This window comes from Gopherus flavomarginatus, chromosome 2 (assembly GCF_025201925.1).
Source record: "Gopherus flavomarginatus isolate rGopFla2 chromosome 2, rGopFla2.mat.asm, whole genome shotgun sequence".
Lineage (NCBI taxonomy): Eukaryota > Metazoa > Chordata > Testudines > Testudinidae > Gopherus > Gopherus flavomarginatus.
The window spans coordinates 291,914,113-291,936,343 of record NC_066618.1 but is presented as its reverse complement, the minus strand read 5'-3'; the positions used below and the strand labels follow the sequence as shown (position 1 = coordinate 291,936,343).

General features: G+C 38.9%; 1 protein-coding gene across 7 annotated transcripts in view; it reads left to right on the top strand.

Moving 5' to 3' along the window:
- The window catches only part of AGO2 (argonaute RISC catalytic component 2), a 141,318-nt gene extending 121,363 nt beyond the window's left edge, over positions 1-19,955 (top strand). For all 7 annotated transcript variants that reach the window (XM_050940745.1, XM_050940744.1, XM_050940746.1 and 4 more), the window contains 7 exons: positions 2,844-3,003; positions 5,407-5,497; positions 6,657-6,851; positions 7,855-7,989; positions 13,715-13,816; positions 16,768-16,967; positions 17,518-19,955. In XM_050940745.1, the coding sequence (XP_050796702.1) occupies positions 2,844-3,003; positions 5,407-5,497; positions 6,657-6,851; positions 7,855-7,989; positions 13,715-13,816; positions 16,768-16,967; positions 17,518-17,626 (992 nt within the window). In that variant the 3' untranslated portion in view covers positions 17,627-19,955. The remainder of the gene's footprint in view (positions 1-2,843; positions 3,004-5,406; positions 5,498-6,656; positions 6,852-7,854; positions 7,990-13,714; positions 13,817-16,767; positions 16,968-17,517) is intronic.
- The last annotated feature ends 2,276 nt before the right edge of the window (positions 19,956-22,231 follow it).

Sequence of the window (22,231 nt, the reverse complement as noted above, 5' to 3'; positions counted from 1 at the left end):
ACCAGTAGGACTTTGTAGGTCAAAACTCAGCACTTTGAATTGCACTTGGAAGCAAAATGGTAACCAGTGCCGGTTACAAACACAGGTATACAAGTATAATATATACTTCAAATAAGCAGGTGTATTCTCAGATTTTACCTAATCTGCCTACCCATGTGATGTTTCCATCACTTTCAGTGGATCTGCCTCTTCTTCTTTTTAGCTAAACTCTACCATAGCCATCTCTTTTCCTCATTTCACACCTTTTTAGCCACTATTACGTGGCTTCAAGTACTTTGTCTAGTCTGATGACTCACAAATCTACCAAGCCGTTTGTTTCCCTGCATCCAGTCCAACATCTCAGTCACTTAAGTGTAACGTGGCAAAAACTAAGCCCCTTATCTTCCCTTGGTTCGAAGACTGATGAGAAATTAACCCAGGGTGGATTAATATAGAGGATAGGTGAGTGATGCAAACAGAAATATGAGCTAATACGGAGGAAGGGGCAAAACCATCAAATTTTTCTTGAGCCTTCCAGAGGAAGCTGCCTATTCCAAATTTGTGTGTCATTGTTTTGGGATAAGAATTTAAACTTTGAACGCATAAACAAAAATGTGAGTTTCTTTGTTGGCTGATTGAAGAGGACTCCACTTCCCATACTGCAGGGGCTAGGAGAGGGTAAATGCTGTTCTATCAGTATCCATCCCTTTTCCCAGTCATTATCCTTACTCCTAATCCTCTCTCCCTATCCTCATTTTCTCACTTCCTGTCCCATCCAGTTTTCTGCTGCACCCATGTTCTCTCTACATCCTGCTGCATAGTTTCTTATTCCCACTCCCTTCTGTCTCCTACCTGCATCCCACCACCCAACATTTCCCTGCATGCACAACCCTAATTTTCCTCTCCTGTATTCATCTGCCCAGTATAGTCCCCCTTTCTGTCCCCTGAAAGCATAACCCGAATCCCATCTTCCCTGAGGGCAGCTTGGCTTCATTCCCATTGTTCTCAATGGGAGACGTTAACCATTTTGGTAGAGGGCAATTCTTTGTGAACTTCTTTAGGGAAGATTTTATCTGTCAGTCTCTACTGAATGATTCATTTCAGTTATGCAGAATAATGGCAAAAAATGCACGCAACAGAGAAAACTGACAAAAGTCAACTCAAAAATTGTATGCAGCTCCGCCAAAAAACTCCATCTACTCCAGTCACCAACCTCTGGCAAAAACCTAAAAATGATCCTAAAAATTTCTCTTAAACCAGGGGTCTCAAACTCAATTTATCTTAGGGCCAGCGCCAGTCCTCAAATCCTCCCAGTGGCCAATAATGTCACTGAAGATGGTGTTCACCCCACCTCCCAGCAGGGCCACCCAGAAGATTCAGCGGGCCTGGAGCAAATTTCAGGGGCCCCTTCCATAAGAAAAAGTTGCAATGCTATAGAGTAGAATACTATATTCTCGTGGGGGCCTCTGCAGGGCCTGGGGCAAATTGTCCCACTTACTGCCCCCGCTCCGCCTCCCAGTCTCACCACCCTTTTCCCTTGCTCCCTTGGCCTCATGCCACCCCAGCTGACTCTGCCCAGTGACTAGTGACGCTGCCTCCATAGCTGACTCTGCCTGGCAATTAATGATGTTGCCACCATGGCTGACTCTGCCCGCTGACTAGTGATTGTATGTCTGTCCCTCTCTCCCAGCCAATGGGAGCTGCAAGGGGCAGCGCTTGCAGCGGACAGCCGGCAACATGGCTGCATGGGTCTCTTCTCTGCAGCTCCGCCAGCAACAGTAGGGATAGGGAACTGTTTGCGGGGAGCAGAGCCGCCGAAGGTGAATGACCCGGTGCTGAGTGCAGCCCCTGGGAGGATCCCAGGAACAGCAGGATGGAGCAACATTGGGGGAGGGACATGTGAATCTCTCCTGCCCACTCCCACCCCCCTTCAGCCGGCAGCTGTGAGGGCCGGATGAAAGAACTTTTAAAAAAGTTTCCTCATACCACATGCCCCACATGGGTGGGGAGGGATAGCTCAGTGGTTTGAGCATTGGACTGCTAAACCCAGGGTTGTGAGTTCAGTCCTTGAGGAGGCCACTTAGGGATCTGGGGCAAAAATCAGTACTTGGTCCTGCTAGTGAAGGTAGGGGGCTTTTTGAGGTCACTTCCGGTTCTAGGAGATAAGTATATCTCCAATTATTATTAAAGTGTGGAGGTTCTTGGGCCACAGATGGTCCGCAGGGCAAGACGTCGAGACCCCGTCTTAAACTGTCTTTTGTACTTGATTTGCTCAAGATTCACCTGTACCAGTTTCTGTGTAGATGCACAACATTGTTTTAAAGATATGTTGATAATAAAATATTAGAAACTGGATTTCAGCTAGAGCCTAATTTCAAACTCTTCATAGTCAATTATTACACAGAGTTAAACAAAAAGACTGCATAAAAAATTCAAAGGTCTAATAAATGAATGCTCTGAAATTTTACTGGAAAATTGAGTTACCTACATGTGGTACAAAATAAGAATTTATACCCGTAAGTCCACTTCAAAACACAACCTTAGCCAGGAAGTTGCAACCAGTGCCCCCATAAACTGTTTTAAAATGTATGTAACAGTATTTAAAAAAAAAAAAGAAAAGGGAGGGGCAGTCGAAATGATAAATCTGCAATTATCGTTGTACATTTAGACTCCAATAAAACTTGTATCTTTTCAGCAGAAGGATAGTAGTATAAACTCAGTAGCAGTGAGGAGAAAATAAAAGTTTAAACAGACGAATCAATAACATTCTATTAGAAAGTGATCATAGCTAAATGAATGCCATTTTTCTTATTTATTATTTAAGAATATCTGAATAGTTTTTGTTTTCCCTTGTGTCTTGGCAGCGGAAGTAAAGCGTGTTGGTGACACTGTGCTGGGGATGGCTACACAGTGTGTTCAGATGAAAAATGTGCAAAGAACAACACCACAAACTCTGTCCAATCTTTGTTTAAAGATCAATGTCAAATTAGGAGGAGTAAATAACATTTTACTGCCACAAGGAAGGTAAGTTGATTTTGAAGGTGTTTTTTTGTTTTATTTCCATACGCTAAGGGAGAGATGAATCAGGTTAAAATAGTTTAGACTTTTTTTAACCTGTTGCTAATATCGCCTTAAAACTATTAAAAATTAATTTACTTTTTGTTAATTTATGATGCTTCACTCTGGTTTTATAATCAGTTTCTAGTCAATTTCACTTTCAGATTTTAATGTAATAGCACTCTGTTGCAACATTTGGATACTGCAAAGAAATACTTACTTTTAAAAAAGAAATTTCCATTGGAATCTGTCGGTTTATAAAGAAAAAATATGGCTGCTTTATTTAAAAATTTGAGCTTGCAATACTATTTCAGAGTTTTCACGTGAAATAAACCTTAACAGATCAGTTTACTTATGTATTTAATGACAAATAGAAATCATCTTGAAAATTAATATTCCCTTATTGACAGACTGATTGTAATCTGTGAAGTAAGCAACCATGATTATAAAGCCAGAAGGATCCATTGTGATTATCTCTAGGCTAAAATAGGCCACAGCTCTTCCCTGAATTAATTCTTGTTTGAACTAGAACATATCTTTTAAGGGTATAGGGTTGGGAGGCAAAGGATCTGGATTCTATTTCCTGCTCCCCTACTGACTCTCTGCATGTGATTACATGTATGATTTTGCTTAGTCATAACAGAAGCCATTACCCATGCTCCAGTTAGAAGGTTCACAGAGAAGTCCATTAAGTGTAGATAGGAGTCTTCCATTGTGAGTTAAGTGCTGCTGTCGATTTGGCGGGTATTCACTAGACCCGCTAAATCGACTGCCGGCGAATTGACCTCAGAGCGTTGATCCTAGCTGTAGTGTAGACCTGCCCTTACCTCATACTCATAAAGATGAGGAGAGGTTCCACACACTGGACGCTAGAATGGATGGGACTAACCATTTAGGTTATCCTTCCAACTGTTCATGGCAGTTGCAGACAGTATGAAAGGCTTTATGGTCTTAACCCAGGGAATCTCATTATGGATTTCCTCCTGTATATATTTGTGCTACAGTGGCCAATGTAAACTCCACCGATCAGCACATTCAACAAGATCACATGCAGCCTCTGCAGCCTTTCTGAGTTGGGTGCCTATACTGAACATTTTTAGAGCTGCAACTGGTCTTGAGTGCATACTTCTGGTTTTCACTGTGCCATCTCCTGAAGTCTGGAGATGATGCCAGATTTGGACATATGGTCCTTGAACCATTATTAACTGCCTCCAGTCCCACCCCCAGATTGAACTGTCTGTGAATCACCTGAAGTGGAAAGGACATATGCACTCATTAGAAGAAAAAACTGTTATTAACTTGTTCTGTAATGGTAGTTCTTCGAGATGTGTGGCACATATCCAGTCCACAACCCACCCTCCTTCCCCTCTATATCAGCGCGTCTCTTATCAGAAGGAACTGCAGGGGACTGGGGCAGTTACACTCTTTTATGCCATCACACAGAAGCACAAGGTGGCAGAGAATGCATGTGACACCCCAAAGGGTACAGCTGACAGAAAAAATCTCTGACATTAGTGTAGTCAGCGCACGCACACCTGAAGTGCAATGGACATGTGCACGTTTTCTCCTCAAAAGTTTGGTTTTACCACTGGCAACATTTTAACTTCACTAAGTGACATGCTCTTTCTTCCCATGCAAACCCACCAACTTGAAACATTGACATCGTCAAGCATTTCTTCTGAAAGATGGACATGGAGTGTTTTTCACCTTTGAAATACTGAGAAACTTAATTTTGAAAATTAGCTGCCAAGTCTACACAATAGCTCTCCCCACTGTTCCCTCCCCTGATGAAAAACAAAAACTCCCTTTAAAATAGTGTCTTGCTGGGAGAGAGGGAGTTGAAATTTACAATTTCTAGCCTAGTGTTTCAGTGAACTTCCTCTGTTGCTTCTTAGAATGTCAACTTTCAAACTGACTAGATTTAGCCAAAAACTCACAACACGATGGACAGGTACTTCAGTAAAAGTTACTTTGAAGCATACCTGAGAAATATCAAAAGCTCCGCGACTTTGTCATCTTTTTATAAAACAGACAGAAAAAGATTTAAAAAAAAAAAAGTATACTTAAAGTACGCATTGTGGAATTTAGCATGTTTTTTTCAGATGCTATACATTGTAAGAAATGCAATTTACAACTTCGTTAGTTTCCCCATTAAAGTAGGATTGCAAGCTCTTTGTGCTTTCCTCGGTATGTGTGTGTTCCTCACCTAGCGCAATGGGACTCTGATCAGGACCTTTGATGCTGCTGCAATACAAACACTTCACAATTAGGTGTGAAAGGGGATAGTACTTGTCTGTGTCACAGGTGTGTTGAGGATTAATTAGTTAATGTTGGAAATGCTAGCTATCACTTTCACTTTCTTTTCATTAGGCCTCCGGTATTTCAGCAGCCTGTCATATTCCTGGGTGCAGATGTAACTCATCCACCAGCTGGAGATGGAAAAAAGCCTTCCATTGCTGCAGTGAGTAAACAGTGGTAATCTGTCAGAGGGGGTTTTCTTTTGCTGTTTAAATTTAGTTGAGTTTCAGTTTGTTTTTAGAGGTTGTGAAGGATACTGTTATCTTACACTATGATATTAAATAGCTTTTTACTATATAGTCTAATGAAACTTCTTTTGGAGAGTTTATTGTAGTAATAATTACTCAGATATTTGTGAGGTAAAGCTGGTTTATACAATAACTCAAACATTGCACAAAAATGGAACTTTTCAAAGGTCTGAATTTAATGTCATAAAACATGGATAGTAACCCCCCATATGTACATAATATAATACATATATTATAAATACATATATTATAATAGTACTGAGACACTCTACACAATGTATTTTGGAGACATTGTTGTACTTTTTGTGGTTCATTAGGAGGCTGTGGTGCATTGTCATGTAATGAACACAAACTATGCAATAACCCCCCAAAAATGCACTGGTAGTCCCGTGCTGAATAAAGTCTATAGAATGTTGGTGTAGTGAGCTCTCAATGATCATTCCAATGCATTCAGACAAACTGCTGCATTAAGTGCTATCTGAACTTTGCAAGTGGTTTTCAAAGATAGTTAATACACTGGTTTAATCTAGTTTATATGTGACAAAGATGTGGATAACAGTGAAGTCTGTATCCAAGAGGAATGATTGTTATTGGCCAGCTAAGTGCAAATGGGGTGGTAGCATTCCTCGCCACAAAGACCACCAGGGACTCTAGGAGCAGTTGGGGATCCAGGGCACCCCTATGCTGTGAACCAGTTGTGAAAACATATTTTTCTAGTTAAAGTCTATGTTAAGATTGTGTTTTGAAAAACTGAAGGAATTTTTAAAGTGCAGGGTTCATAGATTTGTTTCAGAAATAAAATATTAAATCTTCAGTTTTAGCATTATATATAATCATAGGTAGCCCAAAGCTTAATACTGAACACTTTTCCCATGCACGCAATAATTTTGACTGCATTTTCTCTTTTTTCTTTATGCTCCGTTATAGATTGTAGCATTTTTAGTGAGGTAATGAATCGTTAGTCTTCATTTTTAAATGTGTTCTTCTTAAAAACAACCTTAAAGAAGATCCTTTGCAGTGGCTTGGTATTAAGCATGGATCATATGTTTGTTTGTTTGTTTGTTTTTTAAACAGGTTGTAGGTAGCATGGATGCTCACCCTAATCGATACTGTGCCACTGTGCGTGTCCAGCAGCATCGTCAAGAAATCATCCAAGACTTGGCTGCCATGGTCAGGGAGCTGCTTATTCAGTTCTACAAATCAACCAGATTTAAACCAACTCGCATTATTTTCTACAGAGATGGTGTTTCTGAGGGGCAATTTCAACAGGTTAGATTCTTCATGCTTTGAGTTGTTGCATGACTTTTGATTATCAAGTGTGTTAAACTGGAATTATGACAAGAAGCAAACCTGGTTTCCTCTCTGTAAAGTTCTCAGGCCTTGGCCAAGCAGTGTAGGGAAAGTGTGATCACTTCATGCATGTGAAGAAATTCGCCTTTGTCTAACGGTTGGTCTGCTTTGGGATACATATTGGGGTGAGGAGAGGAGCCAACTCATTTTTGGCTGTGTATTCATGCATGCATTAAGGAGACGTAATAAGATCCTGAAAGCTGTGATCACAGCTTTCAGGATCTTATTACTTCTCCTTTTACAGAAGGATTTCAGATTCTTTCACAACAAAAGAAAAATTTTTTAAATGTCATTCAGTTTTGAAAATTGGGAATGTGTTTGATGTCTGGGACCAAATCAAGAGTTTAACATTGAAGTTTGATTGCGTAGTCTAATAACAGTGATTTTAAAAAAAATTTTTAAAAAAAGTTAAGTTTTTCTGATTTTTCTCCCATTTTTCTAAATCCTACCTTGTTATATTACCTCTTTCCACTTGCCCCCCACAAAATTGGGAAACAGCTTTTTGTATTTATTTTTCTTTCTCAGAAGCCTCATGTTTTAATGAAGTATTTTAGTATATTTTTTCAGATATACACATAGCTTTTCTGCTTTAATTTTAAAAAAATATTTACTGAGTAGTCTTAAAATAATTTCACAATTTATTGCATTAAAAATTTCATAAAATTTGGTAAGCTCCATGCTTGTTGTCTTCATTTGAATCAGTTCTCAGACTTTACCCCATTCTTCTTTCCCCAGTCTTTGTGGTTATGCTAAGTCCTCTTTCTTATATTCAAGCTGCTATGAACTTCCATGTCTTTCTCCACAAGCCCTAAATAGCTAATAAGTAGCAGTATAATTATTTTTGTAATCTGCTGGATGTTCTTAACCTTGTATGCACCTTATTTATCACATTTTTCTGTCGGTATGTTTTTTTCTGATTTAGGTTCTCCACCATGAATTGCTGGCTATCAGAGAAGCATGCATTAAACTAGAAAAGGACTACCAGCCTGGAATTACATTTATTGTTGTGCAGAAAAGGCATCACACCAGGCTCTTCTGTACAGACAAAAACGAACGGGTATGTTCTAAATATTTGTCATTCGAGGGTTGACATTTTGCCTGAATACCACACAAAACTGCATTAAAGCTGCCTTCTATTTGAGTATTGGTAATTTTGAAAATATCTATGGATTAATGAGTAAATTATACTTGCGTTTGAAGAAATTCGCCTTTGTCTAACGGTTGGTCTGCTTTGGGATACATATTGGGGTGAGGAGAGGAGCCAACTCATTTTTGGCTGTGTATTCATTACACAAAAAAATTAGAATGCAAGGAGATTTTTCTCAGATTGGAACACAGTCAAAAGGACTGTCAGATACATTTCATAGACATCTTTTTGTGGCATACAGAAAGCTCATTATTGCAACTGTATATATAAATACATTTCAATATTATGGAATTAGAGATGGAAGAGAGGTGTGTTAACAATCAGTGCAGAATTGTTCCCTTCAGTTCATTTTTTCTGGTACTTTTTCCAGCTCAGTTTCAAATATCCCACTCAATAGATCTTTCCTTAGGAGACTGTTCTACAAAACAGTAGATCATTATCAAGGTTCCCTAATACTCAACCCAGTTTTGTTTTTCTTTAATTTCATTATTCCTAGTTGTGCAGCTCCTCAAAATTTCTAGATTACACATGTACCTTACCTCTTGTAAAACTTTGCATCATTGTAAAGCAGGAGGTCTGCATTAAGGTCATAATCCTACTCAAGTGAGCAACCGTTACACAAATAATCCTAATTCATGTTAGTGAGATTACTAGTATTAATCAAAATTGTTCATATCAGAAAGGATTTTCAAGATCTGGTCCTAATTTACTATTTCGGGCTCAATTCAGCACTCCTTATTGAAGAAAAACTCCCATTTGATATTGGTGGGAATTGTTTCTGCATAAGGAGCACTGAGAAGGGCTCTTAAGTACTAACAGCAGCCTTTTAAAGACAGTCTTTTCTGAGCCACCAACATGGAACATAGGTTTTAAATGTTAAAGAACTTCTCATTACCTTATTCCATTTTCCTCCATTGAGATCCAGTGGTGGTTTTAGTCTTCAAACATGAATTTTTAACAGTGAAAAGGCCAGTCCCCTTAGTTAAATTTTTCTTTTTCAACCCTCTTGAGGCTGTTTTACCAGCATGGAGGGAAGACGAAATAGCTACTTTGTGCTCCAAGCTATCCTTTCTGGACTTGGCAGTAGCATAGCATTATTGGTAATGGCCCTATGTATCTATATCAATATCTATATCTATATATGTAATGAGAACTGTTTTTCATTAAGCTACAAAGCCAAATCAAGGAAACACTGACCTCAGTCCAATTCAAGGGACAGATAAAACTTTTGCACAACAGCCTGCAGACTGACATAGAAAGTTTTCCCCACCTTGAGAGAAAGAGAGATAAATATCTCCTGATATATTTTTTTTTTAATTCTTTGACTGCCCCTTGAAACTTACACTGCTAACATGCCTTTTATTATCAATTCCTTAGGAACTGTCACTTGCAAGGTACATTAATGTCACTAGTAGTGTATGCACCTACATAAACTGCAGTCTGAGCTGCTGCTGTCCAACGCAGTTTCCTTAACTTCATTCCAGTACCAGTCCAGGAGGCAGGGAGGATAAAAGAAGGTAGAAAAGTAGAAAACCATGCCACCTAGAGCCACCTTTTGATTGCAACCTCCTCTGTTGGGCTCTCAGGAAAAGGGTACAGAGATACCCCCTTCCAATACCCTAAAGCTGGGAATCTGAACCTCTGTAGTGCCAGAGGAAAAAGCAGTGGTTTTTACTATCAGCAGCTTGCTGAGTCTCCTCATTTATTCTGTGAAAAGAAGAGATGAGAAACATGTTGAGGAAGTGCTCAGGTAAGCAAAATCTTAGCATGGTACTAAACCAATCACTGTCATTCCCAGCTGTTGCCATACCACTGTCCCCTGCCGACATCATTGAGCTTCCCTCATATTGTCAGAAGCCTATGAGGCTCATGTAATATTACAAGTCCTGTAGAGCACCAGTATCCAGTCACTCCAGGATTGGCCCACGTAACATTTCAATAGAATATACCATTTCTCCCTAAATCAACAAATTCTGCACCAGTGTAGACATGCATCCCATTGAAAAAATTTTGAGTTGCTAAGCCAGGCAGATTGGAAAGAAAAATGCCTGTTATTTATATTACAGTAGTACCTAGGTGCTCCAACAAGACTGATGCCCTGTTGTAGAAGTTACTCTATAAATACCTAGAAAGAGACAGTCCCTACCCATAGACCTTACAGTCAAAATAATGAAGACAGAAAAAGAATGGGAGGAGAAACAGTTACAGGGGAAGTAAGTTGTCCACAGTCTCACAGCATGTCCTTGGCAGATCAGGGAATAGAGCCCAGGTCTCCCATGTTCCAATTCCGTACCCCATCTATCACACTGTAGCTGCTGAGTTGTATATTTTGCTTTTTTGCTTGTGTTAATCTTTTACTGTCTGTTTCTAGTAGGGCTGTCAAGCAATTAAAAAAATAATCGCGATTAATTGCACTGTTAATAATAGAAAACTATTTATTTAAATATTTTGGATGTTTTCTACATTTTCAAATATATTGAGTTAAATTAAAATGCAGCATACAAAGTGTACAGTTCTCATTTTATACTTATTTTTTATTACAACCTAATACAAGTACTGTAGTGCATCTCTTTATCATAAAAGTTGAACTTACAAATGTAGAATAATGTGCAAAAAATAACTGCATTAAAAAATAAAACAATGTAAAACTTTAAAACTTACAAGTCCACTCAGTCCTACTTCAGCCAATTGCTCAGACAAACAAGTTTAGTTACAATTTGCAGGAGATAATGCTGCCCGCTTCTTGTTTACAATGTCACCTGAAAGTGAGAACAGGCATTCGCATGACACTGTTGTAGCCTGCATCGCAAGATATTTACATGCCAGATGCACTGAAGATTCATGTGTCTCTTTATGCTTCAACCACCGTTCCAGAAGACACGTGTCCATGGTGATGACAAGTTCTGCTCGATAATGATCCAAAGCAGAGTGGACCAATGCATGTTCATTTTCATCATCTGAGTCAAATGCCACCAGCAGACGGATAATTTTCTTTAGTGATTTGGGTTCTGTAGTTTCCGCATCGGAGTACTGCTCTTTTAAGACATCTAAAAGCATTCTCCACACCTCATCCTTCTCAGATTTTGGAAGGCACTTCAGATTCTTAAACCTTGGGCCAAGTGCTTTTTCTAGCCTTAGAAATCTCACATTGGTCACTTCTTTGCATTTTGTCAAATCTGCTGTGAAAGTATTCTTAAAACGAACATGTGCTGAGTTGTCATCCGAGACTGCTAAAACATGAAATACATGGCAGAATGTGGGTAAAACAGAGCAGGGGACATACAATTCTCCCCCAAGGAGTTCAGTCACAAATTTAATTAACACATTTTTTTTAACAAGCATCATCAGCATGGAAGTGTCCCCTCTGGAATGATGGCTGAAGCATGAAGAGGCATACAAATGTTAAGCATATACAGCACATAAATACCTTGCAACGCTGGCTACAAAAGTGCCATGTAAATGCCTGTTCTCACATTCAGGTGACATTGTAAATAAGAAGCAGTCAGCAGTATCTCCCATAAATGTAAGCAAACTTGTTTGTCTTAGCAATTGGCTGAACAAGAAGTAGGACTGAGTGGACTAGTAGGCTCTAAAGTTTTACATCGTTGAGTTTTTGAGTGCAATTATGTAACAAAAACTCTACATTTATAAGTTACACTTTCATGATAAAAAGATTGCACTACAGTACTTGTATGAGGTGAATTGAAAAATAGTATTTCTTTTGTTTTTCATTTTTACAGTGCAAATATTTGTAATAAAAAATAATAATATAAAGTGAGCACAGTATACTTTGTATTCTGTGTTGTAATAGAAATCCATATATTTGAAAATGTAGAAAAACATCCACAAATATTTAATAAATTTCAATTGGTATTTTATTGTTTAACAGTGCAATTAATCACATTTAATTTTTTTAATTTAATCGCATGAATTAACTGTTATTAATCAACAGCCTTAGTTTCTAGTTGTGCTGGCATTGGCTATGGTTCTTTTCCCTCTCCTGAGCAACCTGTTAATGTGCATGTTTTGGCATGCAAATAGCAGTGATGTCAGAGAGATGGTAGTGTCTTTCACTCAGGCTTCAGAGGGAAACCTTCATTTCTGTTTTTATTTTAAAAAAAAATATGAGGTTTTAAAAAAAAATTAAACTGCAGCGGTAAGTGTCCATTAATCATATGTCTACACATCTTTTTAAAATTTAAGTCCACACTAGAACGCTTATAGCAGTGCAGCTGTACTGATGCAGCTGCACTGCTGTAAAATCTCTAGTGTAGCCCCTCTTTGCCGACGGGAAATACCTCTCCCATCGACATAATTAATCCACTTCTAAGGAGCAGCAGTAGCTACATCAACGGGAGAAGCTCTGCTGCCGACAGGCCTGTGTGGACAGTGCTCTATGTCAGTGTAACTTATATTGCTCAGGGGAGTGTTTTTTATTTTTATTTTTTTTCACACCCATGAGCGACATAAGTGGTAGTATAGGCGTAGCCAAAGTCCCTACACTCAAAATACGTTTGCAGCTTACCTTCAAGCTTTGTGTTAGCTTAAAACCTAAGTATGGCTATTTTCATCACTTCTTAGGGTTTTTCTTTAAATGGCTTGGAGGCCAAAATAGAGCTTCTAGAGCAAAGTAGTTGTCTGCATGTAATAAAGAAGCCATCTTAGCTGGTAAAGTTCTGTGTCCACTAAACTTCCCTTCCTAATCCACTGTCATCAGAGAAATGACACCTCTTTTAAGTCTATACATGGGAGACATGGAATTTCATTTACACATGCTCAAACCATTACAGCTTTCATGTTGTTACTATATCTTGAAAAAATTTTATAAATCTTAACTAACCCTGTTTGCACCCATGTTAGATATGTATAGAAGAACATGTCTGTGTAAGAACTTGTGTTGTGTTTTTTTTAAGAGATGAAGAAATTAGAACAAAATTTTTCCAAAGTCACAGAGGGAGTCAGTATTAGAAATGAGGAGTTCCTGGCTCCTAATCCCATGCTCAGGCCTCTGAATCAGTCCTCTCTATGGCTTAATATCAGCCTCTTTTGATGCATTATTGGAACTACATTGCTTTGAAGTTTGTAGTGGGTTCAGATTAATGACTCCCAGCACTAATATATATGTGTACTTCTTTATACATGACATGATCCCAGCTAGGGAACTGACAAAAAATTAAGGGTTGTTTGCTTACAAATCTGAATATTACACTTTGAGTTTAGGGAAGGGGCCTGCCTCCCAATCTTCTTCTGGCGACAGTGGAATAATCCCTCTTGGAATGTTAAATGATAACGGGAGGTGATCAGCCAGTGGCAGGAAACTTTCTCTAAGTTTTACCAATTAGTATTGAAGTTTGACGACTAGAAGAAAAGAATGAGTAGCCGGTTTTTTACTGGTGCATCTGAATTGTGGCAGCCCCACTTCAGGTTCCTGGTTGAATAAATTATCACTTTTTCTAGTCCCTGGTGTTTTGGGGTTTTGTTTTTTAAAAAATACTTTTATATTTTGGGATTCTTGTTTTTATTATAGTTTTGGTGTTTGTTGCCTTGAATATATTTTTTACTGTCCAATGGAAGGAAAAAAATTAAGTAAACTGTCATATACCTTATGGTATTATGATTTATTTTGTTCACATAGGTTGGAAAAAGTGGAAACATTCCAGCAGGTACTACAGTGGACACAAAAATCACCCATCCATCAGAGTTTGACTTTTACCTTTGTAGTCATGCTGGTATTCAGGTATGCTTTTATTGTGTTAATCATGTCCTCTCACTCTTGTCTATGCTATCTACTATGTCGTTACATTCCTCTGAAGAATGTTAATAAATTGGCACACAAAAAAAAAACCCAAAAACCCCACACCTACCCCTAAATTCAGTGGGGCCAATAAGGTATATATTGTATTTCAAAGGTCATACACTTATTGTGCTCCATCTGTTTTCTTATCTGTTTAGATTGTTAATTTTGGGGGCCAGGTACCTTGTTCTCTTTTTTTGTCTGAAAAGTATCTCACTTTTACATCTGTACAAATAAATATTTTAAGAAGAAAAAATTTCTTTTGCTTTGAATTCACTTGCAATATGTAGCAGACGGAGCGATTTTTTTTATCAGAGCCACAATTTTGTAGATCCTCTTACACACGCGTTCACACAAACAGAGGGGTATGTCTACATTACAAAATTAAGTTTACTCAAGTCGACATCCAGCCACCACAGTAATTAAAATGGTGTTTCATGTCCACACTATATTCTATCAGTAGTGCACATCCTCACCAGGAGCATCTCCACCAACTTAACTGTGTGAGGCATTTTGGGGCACTGACAGCTGGAACCCTGTTGCCTAGGGTGCAACACCTCTCACAGAGGTGGAGTTAAGTTGATGTAGTGGGCGATTTACATAGCCAAAATGAATATTTCCTCAAGAATGACTTGTATCATTAGCCTATTGCCTTTCAAGTTCTCTCATTTGCTCGTTGCTTGAATAAATAGGCTTATCATGCAATTTACATGGGATAAAAACAGCGTCGCTTGTCACAAGAGTCTTAAAAAAGTCCTGGGCAACTGGAGGTAAGGGGTTGCCAGATTTGTATCTCTTGTAAGGTGGTTTCCATCCAGTAGTTCTGTATACACACCAGCCTGGTTTGAAATTGAAAAAAGCTTAGCTATGCCATTTGGTCCCCTCTTTTCTTTGATATACTTTAAGAGGCTACCCACACCCTTAAGAAAAATCCAGTCTTTGCATATGCATGGGGCATCCTGCAACGCGTTAAGATGATTACAGCCTCCAATTGTATTAATTGTCTTCTCGTGCCACAATGAGATATCCTGTGTGTCAGGATCAAGTCCAACTCCATACTTAAGACAATTTGGATAGAAAAAGGATTAACAAATTAATGATATAATACAGAGTGATAGACTAGCTTCCTTTGATTATATCAGCTACCATTGTCTCTCAGTTCCTTGGTCAGCAGCTATGCTCAAGGTTTCATGCAAGGATCGATGACAACTGGTCTTTTTCGACTCTTGCCTCTAGAACAACCTACTAGAAATATGGAAACAAAACTCACTTTGTAGGAATTATTTATAGTTGAGTTAATGCTTTGCTTTTCCCTCTCAACGTCAGTTTCAAAAATGGGAAAAATAATTTACCCTTACTATCACAAGAGAAACCTGGAAGGATATCTGGCTTTATGTGAAAGATCCTTCAAGTTCTTTATCCTTGGGAGTCTTCCAATACAAGATTCAGTAACTCCTCACTCAATGTCCTCCCGCTTAATGTTGTTTCGAAGTTACGTTGCTGCTCCATTAAGTAACATACTCGTTTAAAGTTGTGCAATGCTCACTTATGTCGTTTGGCTGACTTTACAAGGGAGTATTGTACAAGTTCCTCTTCTCCACCTCCTCCCCATCCCTTCCTCCCTCTCAGCGATCCCCTTGCTGCCAAACAGCTGTTTGGCAGGGCTTAGGACTTTCTGGGAGGGAGAGAACGAGCGGGGAAGCTGCCCTCCTCCTTCCGGCAGGCAGGACCACCCAGAACTCAGGGGCTTTAGGGACTGCAGGGCCCAGGAACAGCAGCTCTAGAGCCCTTTTCAGAATGCGGCCCCACGAGCACAGGCCAGAGGACTCAGGAGGAGCAGGGGAAGCTGCGCAGCCAGCGGACGGAGAGAAATGGCGCTTTCCTCTTCAAAGCTGGGTTGGGGGAGGGGAGCTCCCAGAATTGCAGCCATGGGGGCGGTGCCACTCTGTGCAGAGCCACCTGCACACCCCCTACACCAAAGAGGAGCTGCCCCAGATAAGTGTTCTGCACCTCCTGCCTCCCTCAGCCCTGAGCCTCCTCCTGCACCCCAACCCTGAGCGCCCTCCCACACCATAACTCCCTCCCAGACCCCACACCCTACCCTGAGCGCCCTCCTGCACTTTGACTCCCTCCCAAATCCTGCGCCCTGAGCCCCAGGGGTAAGCCAGGGGCACCTCTGCACCACAGTACAGTACAGTACAATATATAATGCCTTTTGTCTGCCCCCAAAAAATGTCCTTGGAACCTAACCCCCCGCATTTACATTAAATCTTATGGGAAAATTGGATTCGTTTAATAATGGTTTCACTTAAAGTTGCATTTTCCAGGAACATAACTACAACGTTAAGTGAGGAATTACTGTATTAAACAGGTACTGCTGGACTCCAGAATGTTAGTTTTAAGGGTAGAGTGGCAACACGCAGAGAATGTTGGAGATGCAAACAGTCACATGCCAACCTTGCACACTTTCTCTATACCCGTCAAAAAATGCATGTGTTCAGTGTGTGACAAAACAGAGTTCCCACTTGCATATTACCATTATCAGGTGGGCATGCATATGCAAATACATCAGATGTCTGTTCCATTAAAGTGAATAACACCTAAATGTAACATGTCAGGAGGGATAGCATAGTCCCATAAGTGTCCTTAATTTATATTTTGAACCTGACCCCCAGAACTTGGACTGTGGGGCATAGTCATCACAAATGTGCTTGAGAACCTCTGTCCATCCAGCAGGAGGATGTTGGGTAAGAGAATCAAGTTAGATTGATAGCATGCGGTTTAGTAGAGGTAACATACTTAAAATATAGTGTTTTTGTTTGCTTTTCCTACTAGATTTGGAAATTGAGAACTTCTGAAAAGCCTTTTTAATGACTTCTGTGATCTGCCCTTAGGGAACAAGCAGACCTTCTCATTACCATGTCCTCTGGGATGACAATCGTTTCTCTTCAGATGAACTGCAAATTCTTACCTACCAGCTGTGTCATACATATGTACGCTGTACTCGTTCCGTCTCAATCCCCGCACCAGCATACTATGCACACCTGGTTGCCTTCAGAGCCAGGTATCATCTGGTGGATAAAGAACATGATAGGTGAGTTGCAGTGTTATGAGGTTCTACAAAATTTAACAGGAAAGAGGCATGCAGCTATTTTAATCTGGGTTCTGTGGCATTCTCTCTAAGCAGTTCTTGGGTAAATTTGGTTTCCATTGAATAATAGCATCTGAAGAAGAAGAATGTTTATAATATAACTTTGTGAAATAGAAGGAAGATAATTCTTTTTTTTTATAGTATATCTATACGTATTTTCAAATATTAAAATATGTTTTAAGGGTTGTTAACTTCTGGAGTGAAGGAATCTTGTACGCCTTTGGTGGTGGATTCTCTGAAAGGGTGCAGAAGTGGTCCTTCCATTGGTCCTCTTACTCAGTGGCTATGAACAGCAGCACCTTACCTCCATCAGGGAAAGCAAAACTGTACTCCCTTTTTCAAGATCCCAGTCAGTTTTGCTCCTTAAATGATCCAGTTGTGGTTCTTAGAGGATGAGGCAATATTCAAAAGAGTTGCTTTATTTGAAAATAAAATAATATATTTTAGGAGAGGTAGATTAAATAGGACTTCTCTTTTCTTTTCTCTATCTCAGTGCTGAAGGAAGCCACACTTCTGGTCAAAGTAATGGCAGAGATCATCAAGCACTTGCTAAAGCAGTTCAAGTTCATCAGGACACGTTACGTACCATGTATTTTGCTTGACATGTTTTAATGTTTAGCGATTCTGTAGAGTTGGATTCACGTGAGACCAGCTGCACTTAGACCAACAGTTGCCCAAGCTACAGTGACAGCCAGCAATGAATGATGCATCTTTATTGTATTAGTTTTTTCCATTTGCAAGAAAGCCTTCCGTCTGGAATTTCAGACTTGATTATGAACTGCAGACCTGTACAAAACCCCACAGTTGTTGGAAATGTGGTTTGCCAAAATCTCTAAGCTGCTTGTCAGAAAACAGACCCATATTTTGTAGTTAAATCAAAAGCTATGATCTCAGGGCTAAAAACAAAACTTTTTCATGTAGTTTGCTATTCAATTTATTTGTGTGTTAATAATTTGGGAATATCTTATTCAAATCAAATTTGACGGGCTCAGATGCTGTGAGCTTGCTTTTAAAACAAAGAAAGAAAAGGAAAAGCACTACTTGGGTTTTTATGAAGCCTTGATCATTCTGGATGCATTTACAAAAGTTTCTTATTTTCAAAGTGCAAAAAGATAATAATTCTGGTCCTCCACTGTCTTACAGGATCATTCTGTATGTTTAAGAACAAATGTATTTCTGAAATTTGTTCTTGAATGTCTTTTATTATGCTGCATTTAAAGATGTTTTTCATAGACTTATGAAATAATTTCAGAAAAAAATGAACTTGTATCTGAACCTTTAACAGGTCCAGTGAGATTGGCAAAAAAAAAAAAAAAAAGAAAAAGAAAAAATAAAGTGCCATTTTAAATTTTTTTAAACTTTTTTTTTTTTTAAATCATACTGACAGCTAATCACAGAATTTGTCCTATAGGACTGTGACACTTATTTTCCAAAGTTTCTAAAGAATACGGGTCTGTGGTGATAAACACAGTACAATCCTTCACTGTTATGTTTGAATTTTGGTAAATTTTATATGTTTCACAGTATTAATGTGATAGACTAGATGCTATTATTTATTTTATTTACTAAGGCGTGCTCATCGTATTTCTGTTAACATATCAAGAAAGCTTTGGATTTTAGACATTAAAACTTACCATGGAGACATTATTATTCAAATACAGGAATATGCAATTGACTTTGATATGACAGAGGTCAGAGATACATACAGTGTATATTGTAGAGCTTGTAATTTCTGGAAAGACTTTTTCAGCATGCACACAACATGGCAGGTTTCACCTGTGCATTCAGAGAGAGACACACCTTGAGACCAACATTCTCCATCCATTCAAGCACAAAATAATTCTTCTTTATTTATTTGTTGATTATTGGTGAAGCAGCAGTTCCAATTGAGGAGAATGGTTCACACTATATAGTTTAGCTAGCCAAACTTAATAGAATCTATGCAGTAAAAATAACTCTTAGGAAACCGTTGAAGTTTACTTGTGGAAGAAAGTGAAACTCTTTGTTATACATAAGGTCAATAGTATGAGTGAGATTTTTGCCATTCCCTTAGGAGAAGTATTAATTAAAACTGATAATTTAGACATATATGCTTCTGTTAGTTTGCACACTGGGTTCATATACATCATAATACATGTATAAACCATTGCACTAATTGTGACACCATAAACAATTTTAGAAGAGGATGGGAGGGAAAAAACACGAAAGTTGTTTATGCTGACTTGATTTTGTTTAATGTTCTCATATGCTAAATCAAGTACATATTAAGCATGTAGATTTTTTTTAAGTTGCATTCTCTTGCTCTGTCTCATTCAGCTCTCTCTTTCCCTTCCCCTAGCAAACACATTTACCTCTAGCATCAAGGTGGGCAAACAGCCTCATCGAGAATTAGTGTCAGTGCCATATTTTGTATAGACTAGAACTGTTTGCTGTTGAGTAAGCCAGAAAATGCCCAACTTTGCTGCCTAAAAGGTTTAGGTGCATAATTTTGTGCACAAGTTCAGGTCTGCACCTTATAGCACAGCATGCTGTTGCTCGTGTTGTTTGGCTGAAGCAACAAAGTAAATTCTGTTAATGGATGAGTCAGTCATATGTACATCATGCTAGTTTATTATTCCTGTCTTGCTGTTGAAATCAGTGAGCCAGAATCTGTTCTCAGTTATAGTTGTGTAAATACTGGTATTCCTGATTACACTGGTAACTGAAAATAGAATTCAGCCCTTTGTAATTACTAAGCAGGTTATAAAAGCCTCCACTAAAACAAATTTAGCTGATTTGCAGTAGCTTTTCTATGATGGGTGTGTTGCACTTTTCTCTATAGTATTTTGAGCAGTGTAGAAATTCATTGCAAGCTTTAATTTTGGCACATTATCAGACAATTGTATGAGTTATTCTTTAAGAAGTTAAAATAGTCAGCCATTTTTAAAATTCCACTGGTGGTTCTTGCTATTCCTTATGATTAGGTGCTCAGGATGATACTTATCATCTTATTCTCCTCTTTCCCTACTGCACAAACCTGGAGTAAATTACTTTATGTGGGCAACCAGATACAGCAAGGATCCACCTCAATCTCACATCCTGAATTCAAGGGTAGATCAAAGGGCTATGGTGCCTCCTCTTGTGGCTTCTGTTCTAGTCTATGGGCTAGAATACCAGTGCTTCTCCAATGTGGGAGTTCTGGTCTACTGGCTCTGTGCACAGAACCAGAAGCCCCCACTCCAAAGACCCTAACATGCAGCCCAGATACCCAAAAGACCTGGATGCAGAAGATTGCAGTGGGGGCTCTTCAGACACTCCACCAAAGTGTCTGTTGCCGCAGTGTCCTATTAGCATAAATGGGAATTGTGTGCAGTTCCCTAAAATGTAATGAAGTATGCAAACCCCTGAGGAATGATTGTCAGTATGGTGGGACTGGGGAGTTTACAGTTTGTAGATACATATATTAGCTAGATTGCTCTAATTTTAAAAATGGCTTTGATTTTTTCCTAATGAAATATACAGTGAATTAGTCCATCATATAATTTAATTGATTTAAATATTTTTAGGAAAAGTTTTTTTAATGGGCAATGCACTTTGAAAAGTAGGCACTCTGTGTGCATAATAACAGCTTTTTGTAAAGATTAATATAAACAACATGCATAGACCAAAACAGCTCCAATCAAATAAACAATACACCTTTATCCTTTTCAGTTTACTCCAGACTGCAAGGACATCAATATCTCTGGTAAACATGTATAAATTTACCCACAAAATATTCTCTCTAAAAACTAAGGAAAAGTATTTACAAATTATTGTGTATACGAAGTTTAGGATTGTGACACATGCCCACAGATGCTATTGAATTCATAGGTAAGGCTGATAGTTTTAACCATTATGTCACTACTTCAAATTCAACTCAGGTCAGCAGTAACCAAAAGTACTTACTATCTGCAGTTCGTTGTCCTATGCAAAAAGATATCTAACTCCAGTTGCTAGAGAACCATGAAACAGACCCTCTTCTGTTACAGTGGTTCTACTCTGAGCTACATTTGCACCAATTGTGACAATGGCATTTTGTATCTTGGTCTAACAATTGGTACAAATTGGCCTTCTTGTTAGCAAAATCAGGTCAGGATTGAACAGTGTGGAATAATTGTGCATTCACAATGTAGTGTTTTGTGGAAAAACAGGATCCAAGCTCTACAGCTGTCAATCTCAGATCCTTTATTAGCATTATATTTATATAAAATGATTCGTATGAAAAAGGCTGATAACAAGTGATGGACATGTTAGAAGTAGGTACGTGAAGCCTTACATTGTAGGAAAGCGGGAGGCTGAGGGGGGGGGGGTATGTGTTGGAAAATGAAGGGATAAACAATTATGAGTTAAGTGTCAGCAATCACTTTGAATTTCCTGCCTTATTTATACCTAATATTAACACTACTGAAACAGAGAGAGACTACAGAAGCTAATAGAAATGCTGCTATTCAAAGGTGCAAAACAAAACCAGCAAAGATAACATATTCAATGGAAGCCTTTTTTAAAAACAAGCTAGGTACAAACTACTATTGGGCTCTATGGTGCCTTTTTAGGAACTCCTGGTGTTTGGGGCTGATGGAAGGTTAGAAATCATAGAATATCAGGGTTGGAAGAGACCTCAGGTGGTCGTCTAGTCCAAGCCCCTGCTCAAAGGAGGACCAATCCCCAGACTTCTTTTTTTTTTTTTTAAACCCCAGGTCCCTAAATGGGCCCCTCAAGAATTGAACTCATCACCCTGGGTTTAGGAGGCTAATGCTCAAACCACTGAGCCTCCCCCTCAATGCTGAGCCACTGAGATTGCTCAGTCACAAAGCCTTCTGGAGCACCTGGGGAACCTGTTGACTCAGTCTTTAAGAGGTTGTGCTCTGCTAGCAGTTGTTGGCAGGGGATGGAGTTAAACTTCTGTGTTCTCCCCTCTGCCCTCTTTGGGTTAACTGTTTGAGGTAGCCCTATGCAGTCCTTGCACCTTCTCTTCCCCTCCTGCTTTGCCCTAGCCTATGTGTAGGTTCATATTTGTCAGTTTGTCTTAGTATGCATAGTTTTGACTTGATTTAGACTAAAATACTTTAACACCAGTAATTAAATGTTTTATTAATTATTGCATAGATCACTGGAATAGTTGGTAATCTGTTTTCCAAAACCTTTTCATATCGACTTGCATATTTCTAGACCTGTCACGAGAAAAATCT